The following is a 17,319-nucleotide window of genomic DNA, read 5'->3' on the forward strand; positions in this document are numbered from 1 at the left end:
AGCTCCTCCTGCTCTATAATCTGCTGCCAGCAGTTAACATTGCATTTTGTGGTGACTATCCTGAAGATTCTAACTCGAAAATGTATGGCATAGGAATAGGAAATAGGAACACTCCTTTAAATCTCCAGGAAACCAACAGATGTTTAAATTGAATTAAGTGCCAATCATATAATGCATTTTGGGAGTTGATCTATGTTATTTTCCTTTGCTGCCCAGTGATAAACAACTAAATCTTGGTCCACCTAGGTTTCATCCTAGTAGTGTTTCAACACCAAGAGTATGAAAACCAATGTTAACCTACGAGAACATGAAAGGGTTACCGGTCACTTGATGACCCATTACATGTGTCTACTGAGCTTGTGATGGTAACTGGTACCTAGTGAACAAGCACAAGGGTCATATGTCGGTCACATGCATCTTTACCGAAACAAAAATACAAAACTGATCATTGGACTAAACATAAAAACAGATGCACACAATCGTACTGCGATTTAAAAACAAAATACATGCTGCAACCTGCTGCCGTACCCATACGAATGTCATATGGCTCTAGATTTACTATGTTAATTGAGCACCCAAATACAATGTGATCAGTGGGTGCAGACAAAAAGATACAGCCGACATAGGTATGCCCCATTGATGGGAACCTTTATCCTACACCATATACATACTGAAATGTTGTCATGATCATGGTCAAGTTCATTGGAATTTACCACTCGTATTATTGAAATGGGAGATTCTGGGCAAAGCGATCCTATGTATGTGGTAATCAGAAAATGCTCTTCTTAAAAATGACTCCTCATTCTGTCACCATAGATGGCATACAACTAAAATAGGCCATTACTTTTTAATCAATGAGGGCTCAACTGCCGGGACCCCCACTAATCCTCAGAATAGAACGGTGTCACCCAGCCATCTGCTGTGCGATTATGGAAGAAGAATGTCAACGAGACCCGAGATCATTTTCAGGATCAGCGGGGGTCCCAGAGGTAGGACCCCACAGATCATACAAAGCTGGGGATTAGACTGCAATAAAGAATAGAGCAGCACTTATTTTGTAGATCCAGTGCCACCACTCCGGTTCTCCCAGCCAGGCTGTTTGCCCAGCTGAAGCGCTGACCTGACATTTACAACACATGACTGCTGCAGCCAATGACTGGTCCCAGCAGTGCTACATAAAGGCCAGTGATTGGCTTCAGCAGTTAAGTATTGCCGATGTGATGTTAACTGCTACAGCTGGGCAAACAGGGCGAGGTCAGGAGAACTGTAGCAGCAGAGCTGGATCTGCAAGGTAAGTACTGCTGTATTCTTCAAACCAAACAGCCTTTAGTGCTGCATATTTTTGACCAGATCAGAGAAACTTGAAAAATGTCTTGTAAAAAAAAAAAAAAAAAAGGGTGTTTTTTCTGCTCAGATGGATGCAGCGAGGAACCAGACCTACAGCATACTGTTCCTTGTTTATAATCTTTGAGCTAGCTTCTATACCTGGTTAAAGCTGCCCATACATCTTAGGCAATATTTAGCTGACGGTTATCCCTCTTGACTCCACAAATGTACACTCGACTTTGCTGAGCATGCAGGTATCTTTAAAGGGGTTATCCAATAGTAGAAATCCCCCCCCATACCCATTCCTCTCCTAACCCAGTCCCCGGCACCGCGTCCCTCTGGATTCCTGCAAAACATCCGGGATTGGGGAGAGCAGCCAACAGCAGGCCATGACGGTGATCAGCCTCCCTAGCATCACGCGACGGGGAGATGCAGCGGCGGTTGTGCAGGGATCCGGAGGGATGCGGGTGCCGGGAACCTGGTAAGTATCATCTATAGGAGGGGACATTATACGGGGAAGGGGTATTTCTACTATTGGATAACCCCTTTAATGGGGAAAGGAGAATAGGCTGCTGCCTGTTTATTACAAAGTTGCAAAGCATTGGCCATGCTGAAATCAAACATGTCTGATCCTTCTTTCCCCTGTAATCTGCCATCAGGGGAGACTTGAGGGACCCTAATACACATTAGATGGCCACCCGGTACCATAGACTTTTATTTAAGGTACATGGGCACCTTAAAGGGGTTTTCCAGCAGCACATCACCACAGAAGCCAGTCACTGCCTGGAGCTGGGTCAGCCGGGCACGGAAGATGTCTGAAACCGGGGGCAGGGCAGAGGATCGGAGAAGGTAAGTATGAATCTTCAGGGCCATGCTCCTAGCACTTGATAATTTTATTTTATTTATTTTTTAACTGGAAAACCCTTTTAGATTTGTCCATCTTTCTCCTAACTTAGAGTTCAGACTATCTGACTATTTTTGAAATCCTGTTAAAAAAAAACATAATGATAACATGCTCAGAGTATAAGTTCTCCAGCCAAGCATTCTAGAATCACAAGTGGCAACTTCCATTTCTTCCTACAGCCTGTCAACCCTAAAAGGGGTTGTCTAGAACAGTGTTTCCCAACCAGTGTGCCTCCAGCTGTTACAAAACTACAACTCCCAGAATGCCCGCACAGCCAAATGCTGTCCGGGCATGCTGGGAGTTGTAGTTTTGCAACAGCTGGAGGCACACTGGTTGGGAAACACTGGTCTAGAACATAGATGCTCAACCTGCGGCCCTCCAGCTGTTGCAAAACTATAACTCCCATCATTCCCTGACAGCCTACAGCTATCATCCTACAGAAGGGCATCGTGGGAGTTGTAGTTTTACAACAGCTGGAGGGCCGCAGGTTGAGCATCCCTAGCAATCCGGACGCAAACTGATGGCATTTGTCAGACAAATGCATTGAAATACCGGATACGTCTCTCCGGTGTCATCCGGAAAAACAGATCCGTTATTAATTTTTTGGGCATTTTTAACGGTCTGCGCATGCGCAAACCGGAAAGCCGGATCCGTTTTGCCGGCACACTTAATGCCAGATCAGGCACTAATACACTTCAATGTAAATTAATGCTGGATCCGACATTCCGGCAAATGTTCAGTATTTATGGCCGGAGAGAAAGCTGCAGCATGCTGCGGTATTTTCTCTGTCAAATAAATCTAAGAGGGACTGAACTGATGCATCCTGAACGGAATACTCTCCATTCCGAATGCATTAGGATAAAACGGATCAGTTTTTTTCCAGTATTGATCCCCTGTGACCGAACTCAATACTGGAAAACAAAACCGCTAGTGTGAAAGTACCCTTACCCAAACAGTTTGCATTTTGTTGGCAACACATCCCGTTTTGCACGGGAGATGTGCTGCAGACCAATGAGATCCGATCACTTGGTGAATATCAGTCATTAATAACTTACACTTTTGTTTCATAGTCTTTCCAGGCTTTATCAAATGGCTTCTTCAAGTCCTGCAACACAATGTAATGAAGCCAAGTCAGTAAGAGTCGCAGAGGTTAACAGTGCAATCCATATAATGTATGTCATATAGATCCATTATATCCGGAGAACAATCTGAAATTGGATGTCTCTCGGATTGAGGCGGCAGAAAATCCAGGATTTACTCAAGGATTCTAATAAATCCTAAGGACTTCAGCTAGACGAGCATGCGGCTAAATCCCTCAAATACAGTCATACAAATAATAATCCTTAATGCAGTGGATGAAGAATTATTTGAAGTGGTAAAACTATTTGACTTTACTATTTACCCCCTTGTACATTAATAATATATGGCTAAACACACCCATCCTTTCTTGCCAAGTTTCCGCATAAAGTGTATTAAACCGTAACACGTTCTGCATTCTGGGCAATTAGAGAGCATTCTTCCTTAGGTACATTACGCTTTCATTTAAAAATGGCAGCCATGATATACAGTATAAGGCTACAGTCACACGATCGTATGTGTTTTGTGGTTCGCAAAAGACAGATACCGGCCGTGTGAATGTAGCCGGCCCTATGATAGAAATGCCTATTTTTGTCCGCGGACAAGAATAGGACCTGCTCTTATCTTTTTTGCGAGGCTGCGGATCTATGGATGCGGACAGCACACAGCGTGCTGGCACTCCTGTGAGCACCGCGGCCTTCTGCATGCTCAATAAGGACAGTGCGGTACAATGTATAGCGGCTATGCTTGGTATTCGCGCTTAGGCCATGTGATCAATGAACGTGTTGTCACAACGTTCAATACAGGTTGCTACAATAAGAGCAGTGTCCAGGTCCAGGCCCCTGGTATGGATTATACTTACCTCCAGATACTTGCATGGCCGCTGCTGCATCTCCCTGTCATGTGGATCAAAACATTCAGCGACGGGGAAGAGCAGCCCATGATGGGGATGAGCCTACTAGGTGACGCTAGAGGGGCTCATCCCCATCATGGGCTGCTCTTCCCCTCTAGCGTCACCTAGGAGGCTCTCCCCGTCACCAGATGTTTTGATCCGCGTGACAGGGAGATGCAGCAGTGGCTGTGCAAGGATCTGGAGGGACGTGGATGCCAGGGAGAAGGCAAGTATAATCCATACCAGGGGCCTGGGCATTGGGGGAGGGGGGGGGATGTCATTGCAGTGGTTGGATAACTCCTATAAGAGCATTTAGAGCTTGCGCCTGGGCATGTTTAAAACTGCCAGTTACATAAACCTTGCCCAATTCTGGCCCTAGACAAGGCAAATTTACCAGGATTGTCTCTAAAAATTCAGGAAAATCCTGACAAAGTCACACTGTTGGCAACTATGTAGTGGACTAATACCCATGGCAGACCTGGAACACCATCTTAACCCACTGACACCCCTAGGATGGTGTTGTGGGGTGTTGGTGGGTTTCTTTGTTACTCCACAGATGTCGTGGTCACTACTGTAATCTGGTCAGATTAGACTGCAGCACCAAATGGATTAAACATTTGGGACTGAAGTTATGTATTACAGCTGGCACCTGCTGCTGAACACGCAGGCACAGCTATCTGCCATTCACCGAACCCACTATCACTGGTTACAGTGTCACAATTAGGACTACACTGTACATTCTTTTGTAGAAAGGGATTTTGTAGAAAGGGATTTTGGTACGTTCACATCTGCAGCAGCAAATCTGTCCGGCTGTTCCGGAAGAGAGAAGAGTGCCGGATTTCTCTGGATCCAGCATTGCCAAATTCTACAGTTCTTCGTCAGATCCCCGTTGACTGTAATGAGGTCTAGCGGTGATCTGGCTGCTTTCTGGAATAGATGCCAGGTTTCGGATTTGCAAAAAAAACTTTGCATTTGTGCCGGATCAGGCATGCCGGACATGTGAATGTACCCTCAGCTAGGTAGATTTTGTCTTCCCATCTGGAGGAGAGCTGGGTTAGAATTATATTGATGGTCATCCATCTTTCTCAGAACAAATACAACTAAGGCTACTTTCACTCTTGCGTTGGACTGGCGTTGTTGTTTTCCGGTATGGAGATCTGGCAGAAGATCTCATTACCGAAAAAAAACTAAAACTTTTCCGTTTAGTCCTCATACATCCTGAATGGAAAGAGATCCATTCTGGATGCATCAGGATGCCTTCCGTTCCGGCAACATTCTGCAATCTGCAGATTTGTGTCCGGTCATAAAAAAAATAAAATAAAATGGATCCGGTACTGAAAACAATGTAAGTTTTTAGGAGCCTTAAAAACTGTCACCCGTTGACTTTCAGTGTATTTAGTAACGGATCCGTTTTTTCCGTTTTGATTTTACACAACCGCATCCTAATTGAACTGATACATCCTGATGTACAAAATCCAAACGGATCAGTTTAATTCCAGTATTGAGATCCTCTGCCGGACCTCAATACCAGAATTAACAAAGCAAGTGTGAAAGTGGCCTAAGAAATCCCATATTCAATCATTTATACAAAAACTAATGTTCACTTGGCTCAAATTAAAGACACACCACTAGGATAAGGAGAACGCCTACCAATAACCAAAACGCGCTGGCTGCAGCCCCCACGGTATTACAACACATCTCTATTCAAGTGAATGGGACTATGCTGCACCAGTTTGAGTTAAATGGTATAGAATAAAAGTCATGGTGGTCATCTCAGCATCAGTCTCTGTCTATGTTCAGCATAAAGGATTCTAATGAGAGTAAAACTTACCAGCTATATGCTTAACCTATAAAAGTAAGCAACTTTGTACAATACTTTCCAAAAGTGATTAGAATTCTAGTTCTGATCCCTTGCACCGGATTTCGGCTCTGAATGTAGAGGGCGTCATCATCAGTGACATAAAATACCAGAGGCCGGCCTTGCAGTTACATTTATTGAGCATGTGTGGTTCAGCCTACTAGCGCAATGTGGGCAATGTAGTCTCCGCTGCTCCCAAACACACCGGGACCAGAAGTCCATTTGTCCACATCCCACCGGTTACCTGATGTATCAGCTACTCATTTAGGTTTATTTTAATAGGTATCATGCTTAAAATTTTTCAGGTTCCATGGCCAACCCATTAAGTGCTGTGCAATATTATTGCCTTCCACATTCAATAAGAGCCTATGAAGCAAGTCATAGTACGCTGGATAATCTTACTTACCCCTTTAACTCCTTTCAGATCTCCTTTCAGTAGACTATCCAGTGGGAATGTTATAATGTTGTTCATATTCTGAACCTACAAAAGCAAAAAAAAATAAAATATAATACAGAACCATTAATGTGAGCCATATTATACTGGTAATAGGTTGCATCTATAGGATTCAGACGAGTCAAACCCATTCACACATATCATTAATAATAATTATATATATATATATATATATATATATATATATATATATATATATATATATATATATATACACACACACACATTCCAAGTGGTGGAGCTTGTGAGGAACCCATTTGAATCTACCTATCGAGCCGGTGAGGGTTCCATATTTCATATCTTAATAAAGTTACAGGGATCATTTATCACATAATCATATGTTATTTAGATGACATTTGCTTTATGGAACATGTTGATCTCCTGATAGCTAACCAAGTGTTGCACCAACAGCCTGATCTTTCTCCCAATATCTGGTCAGTGGAAAGTTCAGACCCCCATACACATTAGATGGTCTATGGTCCCACCAAAAATGGGAATTCAGCTGATAAAAGTCTAATGTACATGGCCAGATTAAGACAATTAATTTCAGCTCACTCACCCGTAGTCACAACAAGGCCTTTAGGCCATGTTCACACTGCATGAGTTGCTCTTTATAGCTTTCTATTTAGGGTTAGGTTCTGGACGGGGCCACCCCTTGCGGGGATAGGAACCCGTGTTGGGCTCTTTATAGCTTTGCCATTGTTATTAATCTAGAAGGGTATCCAACCCTTTTTATTCACCCAAGTTTGAAAATATCATACTGTCTTGTCTACACAGCTCATCAATTTCCGATCCTAAAGGAGGATGAGACCTGCACACCCCTTTAATGGTGGGTGCTTATAGAGGACTAGCGTCAGTCTTATTCAATGGAGAAATCTATGGCATAACAAAATCTCTTTTCGAGTGATGCTTTAATACATAACGTGCAGTTTTACATAATTTTGTGATTAATTCCATCCGGCATCCTGTCCCGTAATCTTTCAACCAGGCCACAGATTCCTTGATAAAGGTCGTCATCTGACCGAAACGTTGGGACTGTTCATATGGCCAGTTATGTTGATATACATTCCGGATGGAATTAATCACAAGATGATGTAAATCTACACGTTCTGTATTAAAGCAGCACTCGAAAAGAGATTTTGGTGTGCCATAGATTTCTCCATTGAATCAATATCTGACTCCCGGCACCCCCACCGACTGAAGAGAACACAACACTTGTACAAGCGCTGCCTTCTCTTCCCTGTTTACCTGCTCGCCATCGACATTGCCGCGACGAGAAGGTGTAGTTACAGCTCCTCCATCCCCATTCACTTCAATGAAACTGCTCCCCACTATTCTCTTCAAACAGCTGATGGGGTGCTGTCAGTCGGGCCCACCGCCGATCTGATGTTGGTGACCTATCCTGAGGACAGGTTATCAATATAGCAAAAGCGGAGAACCTCTTCAAGATGCATTAGATGAAATGTACATAGCATTTACCAGGAAACTCTTTCAGAACCTGCAAACTTCACAGCTCTTGTGGTTCTACAAAATGGATGGCGAGTATGGAAGCTATGCTAAGGGAAGAAAATTTTAGCTGGTCGCTTGCCAGGGAGTTAGGATTTTAAAGGGGTTTTCCGGTAACAGAATATAGATGATCTACCCTCAGGACATGCTCCATATGCTAGGAACCGCGTCATTCAAGAGAAAGAGGATCCGGTTCCCTCAAATGAATGGAGTAGCAGTTCATATAGGACCACTGCTGTCCCATCTTTATGGGAGCGTTGGAAATAGCCATGCGAGGCACGCTGAGATGGTAATACTCCTTTAAGTCTGTGTAAAATCATATTTTCATACCAACTGCATAATAGTGTAAATTATAAAGCAAATAAGCTCACCTCTCTACATAAAAGAATCTATCACAAAGTACAAGCAGTCAAATTGTAGGTCCCTCGTGACCAAGCTATAGAGATTACAGGGAAGAATTTACTAAGCAATTACCACTGGAAATATGTATTTCTCACATGTGAAAGTGACCTTCACTTTTCAAGAATTTCATACCACAGTGAATGCATATGTATTCGGGGGAAAAAAAACAGATCCCTTCGGGCTCACATGGCTGGAGGCTGAAGTTTTAGTCTGGATTCATTGACATACAAAGCGAAAGAAATGGAGTAAAATGTTTGTGGAAAGCCTAGTAATCAATGGGTTCAGTCACACTCAACAGGCTCATATAATAAGAAATAGCCCTGCAATCTCCGCAGACCACCATGACAACTACAATGTTAGTAGTAAAGAGGTCAGCGACTATTAATATGGCAGGACATGGACTATCTCGAGCATCACGGATTTGGTTTTAAATGTCCAATAAAGACAAATGTCTAAGATCACCACGTGTAAGGCCTCCTGCACACAAACGTATTTGTTCTGTTCCGTGCATTGGGGACTGTAATTTGCGGTCCCCAATGCACGGGCAACCTCTGTTCGGCAGCCGGGGCGGATCCATTACCCATTCAATTTGAGGAATGCGGAATGCACACGGAACGGTGCCAGTGTATTGCGGATCTGCATATGCGGTCCACAATACGGCAACATGACACCCACGGTCGTGTGCAGGAGGCCTAATACTAAGTTTCTAATGGAATGGCTGGGGGCCATAATAGCTAGATGTCCAGGAGGCTTTGGCCATGTAGTGCAGGAGTCATTTCAAGGATTTCTCCGTTTGGGACCACGCCATTTTGCAAAACAAAAGAGCCTTCCAATGATAAAGCTGGTGACAGGAGCTGTGGTTCCCTTTATATTCACAGTGCTAGTTTTAGAGCCAGAGACTGCAGGGAAAGGGGTGCCGGTGTCGGAACCTCACCGACTGGATATTAATTACCTATTCTGAGGATAGGTCATCAATATTGGGACCTGGGAAAATCCCTTAAAAGGGGTAGTCTAGTAAAATGAAACGATTGGATTTTAAATGTGTAGAGTGCCCCCATGACCAGGGTTCCTGTGTCCCCTTCCCCATATGAATGGAGCAGCAGTCAAAAAGGTCCGCTGCGGCTTTCTTCATCTCCACAGGAATGTTGGTGATTGATGGACAGCACTCCTCTGTCTCTGATGGTCCGATAGACTGAGCGGCAGTGCACAGGGTGGGGGGCAGCCAATAGCAAGACGCGACGGGGACAATCCTCGTTGCCAGATGTTTTGATCCGTGCGACGGAGAGACGCAGCGGCAGCAATCAGTTTTAAAACTTGTAGAATGAGAATGTCTAAATAACTATTTTTTATATTTGCACAATGATGCATCATTTCCACATGCACCGGGCTGTATGTTCGTTTTAATGGTGCCGCAAAAGTTGGGGACAGCACACAGTGTCTGTTCCGCAGTCCTGCAAAAAAAAAAAAAAAAAAAAGTCCTACTCTTGTCCATTTTCCCCTAAAGTATAAAAGAAAATGGCAGCACAGCATGCGCATAGCAGGGATCCATGTTTTGCGGACAGCAAAATACATACAGTGGTGTGCATGAGCCCTAATACTGTATTATAAACCTTCTTACACCTAGATGGTTTTCACATGCCTGAAATCACCTACCAACTGAAGCCTGCATAGGAAAAGAGCAAACAGAAGTGGGTGAAGTGCGACACATATCTGCTTGTTATGGGAAAATATCTGTCATGAAAATAATAGCCACTACTTGGTATAAAGCTGATACCAAACTGTAACACAAAAGCCAGTCATACAATTAGATAACTGTCGACCACACGATCATTTGACCAAAAGGTAGCTCTAAGGCTACTCACACTAGCGTTTTCATTTTCCGGTATTGAGATCTGTCATAGGGGCTGAATGCCGGAAAAAAAAAATGCTTCAGTTTTGTCCCTGTTCATTGTCAATGTGGGCAAAACTGAACAGAACAGAACGGAATGCTCCAAAATGCAGTCCGTTCTGTTTAGTTGCGTTCCCATACCGGAGAACAAACCGCAACATGCTGTAGCTTGCTTTCCGTCCTGGGATCCGGAGCAAGACTGATCAGGCATGACCCCCAATGCAAGTCAATGGGGACGGATCCATTTTCTCTGCCACAATAGAAAACAGATCCGTCCTCCATTGACTTTCAATGGAGTTCATCGGAGATTGCCGATACTAGTAAAAGAAAGATGGAGCAGTAGAAATTCTACTGCCGATTCTTATCTTTCTCGGCATCTGCCTTCGTGGGAGATACCCAAACACATTAGAAGGTCAGTAGGTCCCGCCAAAATCAGCAGATCAGGTTGACATTTATCTAACATGTAAGCCAGGATAAGGATGGCCACACATTGTCAGCCAATTGCTAGTTAGGCTGGCAGCAATCCTCCTGCTCCCAAAAACATGGAGAGAAAGGAGAAAGTTTATCTCCTTGAAGGCTCCCATACGCATTACATCACAAATGTCAAACTTGTGGCCCTCCAACTGTTGCAAAACTACAACTCCCGGCATGCCCTGATAGCTGAAGTTTGTCAGGGCATGATGGAAGTTGTAGTTTAGCAACAGCTGGAGGGCCACAAGTTTGACATCTCTGCATTAGAGGTTTTGTGGGGGGCTTTCAGGCAGCACAACTCCCAATCGTGGAGCTTTCGGTGCACGACCACCTCACATTCAAATTTGTACAAGAAGAAGAGCAAAGAAACAGCACAGCAATGATGCTTGTGGTGATTTTATTCAGATCCAATTAATGCATAGCCGATTCAAACTATGAAAACTTTTTGGGTATCGAACAACCCTTCATCAGGCCTATGGTAATGAGGGATGTCAGCACAGACATGCACTAAGGTTCAATACAAATGACAGAGGACTTTTTGTGAGTTCCTGAGGCCATGGAGGCAGCAGTGAAGCCTCTGCAACCATGGCCTCAGGTAGGGGAGTACCTAAAGGCTCATGGGCCCTGGTGAAGCTTGGGTCCCCCTTCCCTTAGTGCTTTGTGACTAGGGGCAGAGAAGCACATTAGCCTTCGAGCTGCCTGAGGCAAAAACTGAAAGGGGGCCCTCAGGCTCCTGGGCCCGGTATCGACTGCTACCTCTGCCCCCTCTATAGCTACGCCCTGGCCACAGGAATGGACAAGGTCATCTGCAATCTGTATTGAACCTGAGTCCATTTTACCACATGCCTGGTGAAGGGTTGTTGATACACATTAGATGGTTGTCCGGTCAAAGAGTAAAGCCAATGTGTAGGGGAAAATACCTCCCATATCTACCGATACCAGTCATATCTATAAGAAGATGGATAAAAATGATAGCAGACAAGAGGACCATCTTCTGATCCTACAATAATACCGTACGCCCTACTTTACTACTCACAATAATGCATCGGACCTGCGGCACAGCTACAGGCTTCAGTTGTCTATAGGCGCAAGCCTAGCCTAGTGATAATTCAGGCTCTCTGCAGAGTTACCGAGCTGTGCACATCTGATGGAAGCCTCACAGGCTACTGAATTTTTTATCACACAGGGGAGATGTACTGAGAAATTCAATATTAGGAAATGGTGCGTGCAGTTTGACTCATTAGATCTCGAGATGCCTAAGCCTTACATACACAAATATAGAGAAAGAAAAGACCTGGACTGGGTTAGGATTAATTTACACATGCCTTTTTTTTTTTTTTTGCAAAACGGTAGTACGTTTTAGCCTTGTGTGACCAGCCATCAACCTAAAGGCTTAGCCAACCGTTACAAAGATTTTTTTTTTCATTGTGCTATTGCATTTAACATGAGAAATTGGGCAACTTTATAATAGGACTTGATTAAAAAATTTCCAACTGTTTTGTTTATACATCTATGCAAAGCTTTGTATCTCCATGGCAACAGACTACACACAAGCCCTGTGTAGTCTGATCCCACAATCATACCTTCTCCCAACAGTCCTTTACTTCTTGGTACCCTACTAAATATACGTTAGCATAATGCTGGGAGCAGACGGAGGAAAGTACAATTGGGTTTCTTTGTCAGCGGTTACCGAAGAAATGGACGGGTATGCATAGTGCTGCAGTGCCAAAACAAAAGGAAATTTTTAATTAAGACCCCATTGCAGATATTTATAGCTAGATATTTTAATCTAGATGCAATAAAAAAAAGGTGGAGAATACATCCACGAGCTCCTATGTAAGGGCACCACAGATACTGAGCTCCGGGACAACACAGTCAGGAGGGTAGAGCCACGGATACACGTGCTGATGAGCTGAGGACACATGGGTATATGCCTACTGTCCATATATACACACTTATCTATACTTCTACAGTATGTCACATGTGGACAAATTACCGTAGACTTTATGAGCCAGTTTGCTTTTTTCTCTTCTTGTGGCAAGGCAATAAGACTTCCTATAGATGTCAATGGAAAACGACCCAAAAAGTTAGGTTTCCATCTTTGGTATAAATATAGTCCACAAATCTGATGAATGCAAACTATTGGAATTTGAATATGTTGCTTAAATAGCAATTCCGAAATACAGTAATACTTTGACATCGGGCAACAAAGCAGAGAACATTAAAGCTTGTAATGATGTGACATCAGCCTGATAATCTGGTAGCACTCTGGATCTCTAGGTACTACCACTTGTTGAGCGCCTCTCATAACGCAGCAGACTCCATGAATGTTGTGATTTAATGGGGCTTTCCAATGTTTTTTCTCACACTGAACAGTGCCAGATTGGAAACCACCTTAATAATCCAGGAAACCCAGACCGTACTTCCCGGTGTCTCCTTTCCTCCTACGTGACGACAGGACCACCAGGTTACATCACTGCTGCTCTACATACATGTATGTCTGCTGTGGCACCGATGAGATTTGTTTTGTCCTTTCAGGGCCAAATGAGTGCAGGCTGCCATAAACAGCGCTTATATGATACAGTATGTTCTAAAGTTTGGAGAACAAAATCTCTCTAGGCTCTCCTGTGTCCTGATCAGTTCTTCTAGTTCACATTATATCAGGGAATTTTACCTTCAAAGTCTGGCTCAGTGGCTCTCCAGCTATTGTGAAACTACAACTCCCAGCATGCTCGTTCGTTCGTACATGTTCTGATTTGTGATATTGCATCCGCTAGAAAGCCACAAGTTGCAGACCACTGGTTTAGGCTACTTTTACATCTGCCTGATCTCAAAACCGGAAAGGAAAACGCAGAGGATCTCAAAACCGCAGGAAAACACATCCGTTTGAATAATACAACCAGCTGCATCCGTTCTGAGTGGATCTGATTGTATTATGTCGAAAAATGAAAATGCTGGATCCGGCAAATACCACTGCAAGTCAATGGGCACTGGATCCGTTTTTGGTTTTTTTTTGTCCGAAAAAAAAAGGATCTGGCACCATTGACTTGCATGATTTTTGTGTGCGGCATGTTCTGCTTCCCATGCTTCAGCAGTATTGTGTCCGGCATGGGAACACAACAAAACACAATCCATTCTGGTGCACTCCGTTCCGATTTGTTCAGTTTTGTCCCCATTAACAATGAATGGGGACAAAACTGAAGCGTTCGCCTCCGGTTTGAGATCCTCTGCTGGACTTCAAAACCGGAAAGGAAAATACAGATGTTAAAGTAGTCTTAGACACCCTCGTCAAGTCTCATTTCCCCAGAGATTCTCCAGTCCTCCACAGGTGTTGCCATCCTGCTCTCCAAGCGTCACCGAATAATTTAGTTTCATATATCTTTTTCTAAAACTCTTGACAGAACTTGTTTATACTGGTGATTTTCTCTTATACAGGTCAATGCCTTTCAAGGGGTTTTCTGGGTTTTTATATTGATGACCTAGGTCATTAGTATCAGATCAGCGGTGGTCCGACTCCTGGCACCCTCACCGATCAGCTGTTTGAAGAGACTGCGGACTCCTCCCAGCTTGCCAAGCAAAGCGCTGTCCATTGAATAGTGGCTGCGCTTGGTATTGCAGCTCAGCCCTATTCATCTGAATGGAACTGAGTTTTGCCTAGGCCATGTGACCAATAAGCATGACATCACTGGCCTAGGAAGAGACCTTGGTGGTCACCGGCCTCTTCAAACAGCTGATCAGCGGGGCTGTTGGGAGCCAGACACCCACCAATCTGATGTCGATGACATATGCAGAGGATAGACCATCAATATCAAAAACTAACAGGAAATTGTGATAAGGCTACATTTACTATTGTATGTGTCCCCTATGGAGTGTCTTACAAATTTCCTTAAAGGCGTTATCCCAAAAATTATTCCCATCCACAGGATAGGTGATTATTGTCAGATCACTGGTGGCCCAACCACTGTGGGCCTCACTGGGCCTCACAACCAGGGGTCCCCGAATCCCCTCTCTAAATGGTGTAGTAGTGCACATTAGTCTACCACTCTATTCACTTCTATGGGACTGACAGTGCGATGTGTATGCTGGTCCCATAACAGCAATAACTCCTTTAAAGGGGTTGTCCAGGAATATATAGTTATGGTCACACGTGGCGTATATTGATGTGGAAAATCAGACAAATCCAAGGAAAAACCTGCATGTGGCTTTTCCTACAGATTTTGCAGCAGATTTCTTCTGCAGATATCACCCTCGGCACTGCAAAGGGTGATATCTGCAGCATAAAAGTTAACATGCTGCGAATTCAAAATCCACGCAATGTGTCAAGTTTTGTGTGGATTCCATTGTTGAAACCTTCTGCAGCATGTGGTTGAGATTTGCAGCTTGTATAATTTTCCAGCATATATGCAATGGTCCCAGGAAGGGAAAACAGTTCATTACACTACAGGTCGTCTCTCGTCTGGAGCACTCCAGAGGAGGCGACGCGTAGTGTAATGAACAGGAAACTGCGCCACCTCCTCTTCAAACAGCTGATCGGCGGGGATCCCGGGTGTTGGAACCCCGCTGATCTGATATTGATGACCTATCCCGAGGATAGGTCACTAATATATATCTCTACACAACCCCTTTAACCCCTTTTAGCAGTGAACCACCAGGTCACTTCATATACATCTTGTGTGGCCGTGGCCTAAAGCTACTTCCAGCCACTGCTGAATATTTTCATGGCAAATCTCGTTCCAAATCCACGGTGAATATACAGCATGTGTTACACGTTGCAGATTCAGCACAGATTTCACCCCTACTACACTGAAAGTAGTAAAAATCTGTGACAAATCCATAAGAGAATAAGCATCCTTGTTTTTCTGTGTGGAAGATGTTATAACATGTGGGTGAGATTTGTAAAATGTCATCCATTTGCTGGATAATCTAATGCACCGTGGGATGGGTCTGCTGCTAATTTGAACAGGTAAAATCCATGTGGCCGCATGCCCTTCATGAAGAGAAGGATTGGATGGGGGGTCTCTCTATATTTGGCCACACGTGAATATAGTATTAAAATCATTTATTGTATATCAGCAGGTAATAAAACAATAGATAAACAATAGTATACCATAAATGCAATATGAACAACAATATCAATAAAATGTCGATAGAGGCAGATTGTCTCCCTTCTTTGTTATATCTTTAGTATTAAACTTTGACATTCAAATCGTGACTCCATAAGCATAAAATCCCAAAAATCTAAAAGAATTGAAAAAAAAATCGAAAACCATCTCCTCAGGATTTGCTGTAGTGGTGTCTTTACTGTGCAAAGTCCCAGTAGACATATAAATCGCAGTGCTTTTGCTGTACACATCTCCAGTATAACATGTAAATCGTAGTAGATGTCTGGTAATGGAAGGTATTTCTTACCCCTCGTGGCTGGTTACTCGCGGAAGGTGGGTGAATGTCCTGTATATTCGATCCTCTTATACGAAAATAAACTCGCACATGTACAAAAATTCGAGTCGAGACACCGCGGTGAGAACCACACTACATGTGCGAGTTTATTTTCGTATAAGAGGATCGAATATACAGGACATTCACCCACCTACCCTGAGTAAAACTATAACCAGCCACGAGTGTTTGGTGAATGTTTAATACTAGGTATTTACTAAAGATATAACAAAAAAGGGAGACAATCTGCCTCTATTGATATTGTTGTTCATATTGCATTTATGGTATATTATTGTTTTATTACCTGCTGATATATAATAAATTATTTTATAATACTATATTCACGTGTGGCCAAATATAGAGAGCCCCCCCCCATCCAATCCTTCACTACATACCTCAGCCATATTTTAGCACAGGGGGTGCACCATCAGGAAGACTGGTGAGCTACTAACACTTCGGTGTATATTGTGCATCCCCTTCATCATTGGCTAGGCACAGCGCCGCACATCTGCCAGTGGCAGTGCATGGTACTGCATCTCTAAATAGGACGGAGCTGCCAGGAAGGGAATTCTAGACTCGCTGAAGCACTATGGCCATAGTGGAGGACGATTACCTTCAGCGGTGCAGCATGTAATACTACATGCACATGCAGTAGTGCCATTTAATATACTTTCTATGAAATGGGCATTTCCTGCGTGTCGAGATCGCAATTGCGTGAATAAGCTTGCAAAGTTTGAATTTATTAGTCAGTAAGGCAGTGCAATATAATGCTTTAGATGGTAATACACCCTTTATCAGACATTTATGTGCATTGTGTCACACCCATTTAAAAATGGTACGGGGACAGGGAGACTTAAAGGGGTTGTCCAAGGAGGGAATATTGTTAGAAAGTGTAGAATACTCATTTTCATGGATCCCCAAGCTTCCGATCCGCCGCTTACAGAGTCCCTGCTGGTCTCGAGTCCTGCTCAGTCAGTGATCGAGGCGGGTCACCAGTGATTGGCTGAGCAGGCATGTACACATGCGTGTCGGGAGCAGACAGGAAAACAGAGGCCAGAGGGAACCCGGTATGTGCAAGAACGGACGCGCAGGGGAATGGTGAGAGTAA

At 43.7% G+C, this 17,319-nt stretch overlaps 1 protein-coding gene across 4 annotated transcripts in view; it reads right to left on the minus strand.

Annotated features, from left to right (window-relative positions):
• ASAP2 (ArfGAP with SH3 domain, ankyrin repeat and PH domain 2) overlaps positions 1-17,319 on the minus strand; it is a 192,767-nt gene that overhangs the window by 90,896 nt on the left and 84,552 nt on the right. For all 4 annotated transcript variants that reach the window (XM_044292527.1, XM_044292525.1, XM_044292526.1 and 1 more), the window contains exons 4-5: positions 6,464-6,538; positions 3,286-3,335 (exon numbers count right to left, since the gene is read on the minus strand). In XM_044292527.1, coding sequence (XP_044148462.1) covers positions 3,286-3,335; positions 6,464-6,538 — 125 coding nt within the window. The remainder of the gene's footprint in view (positions 1-3,285; positions 3,336-6,463; positions 6,539-17,319) is intronic.

The sequence above is a fragment of the Bufo gargarizans genome, chromosome 4 (genome assembly GCF_014858855.1).
Source record: "Bufo gargarizans isolate SCDJY-AF-19 chromosome 4, ASM1485885v1, whole genome shotgun sequence".
Classification (NCBI taxonomy): Eukaryota; Metazoa; Chordata; class Amphibia; order Anura; family Bufonidae; genus Bufo; species Bufo gargarizans.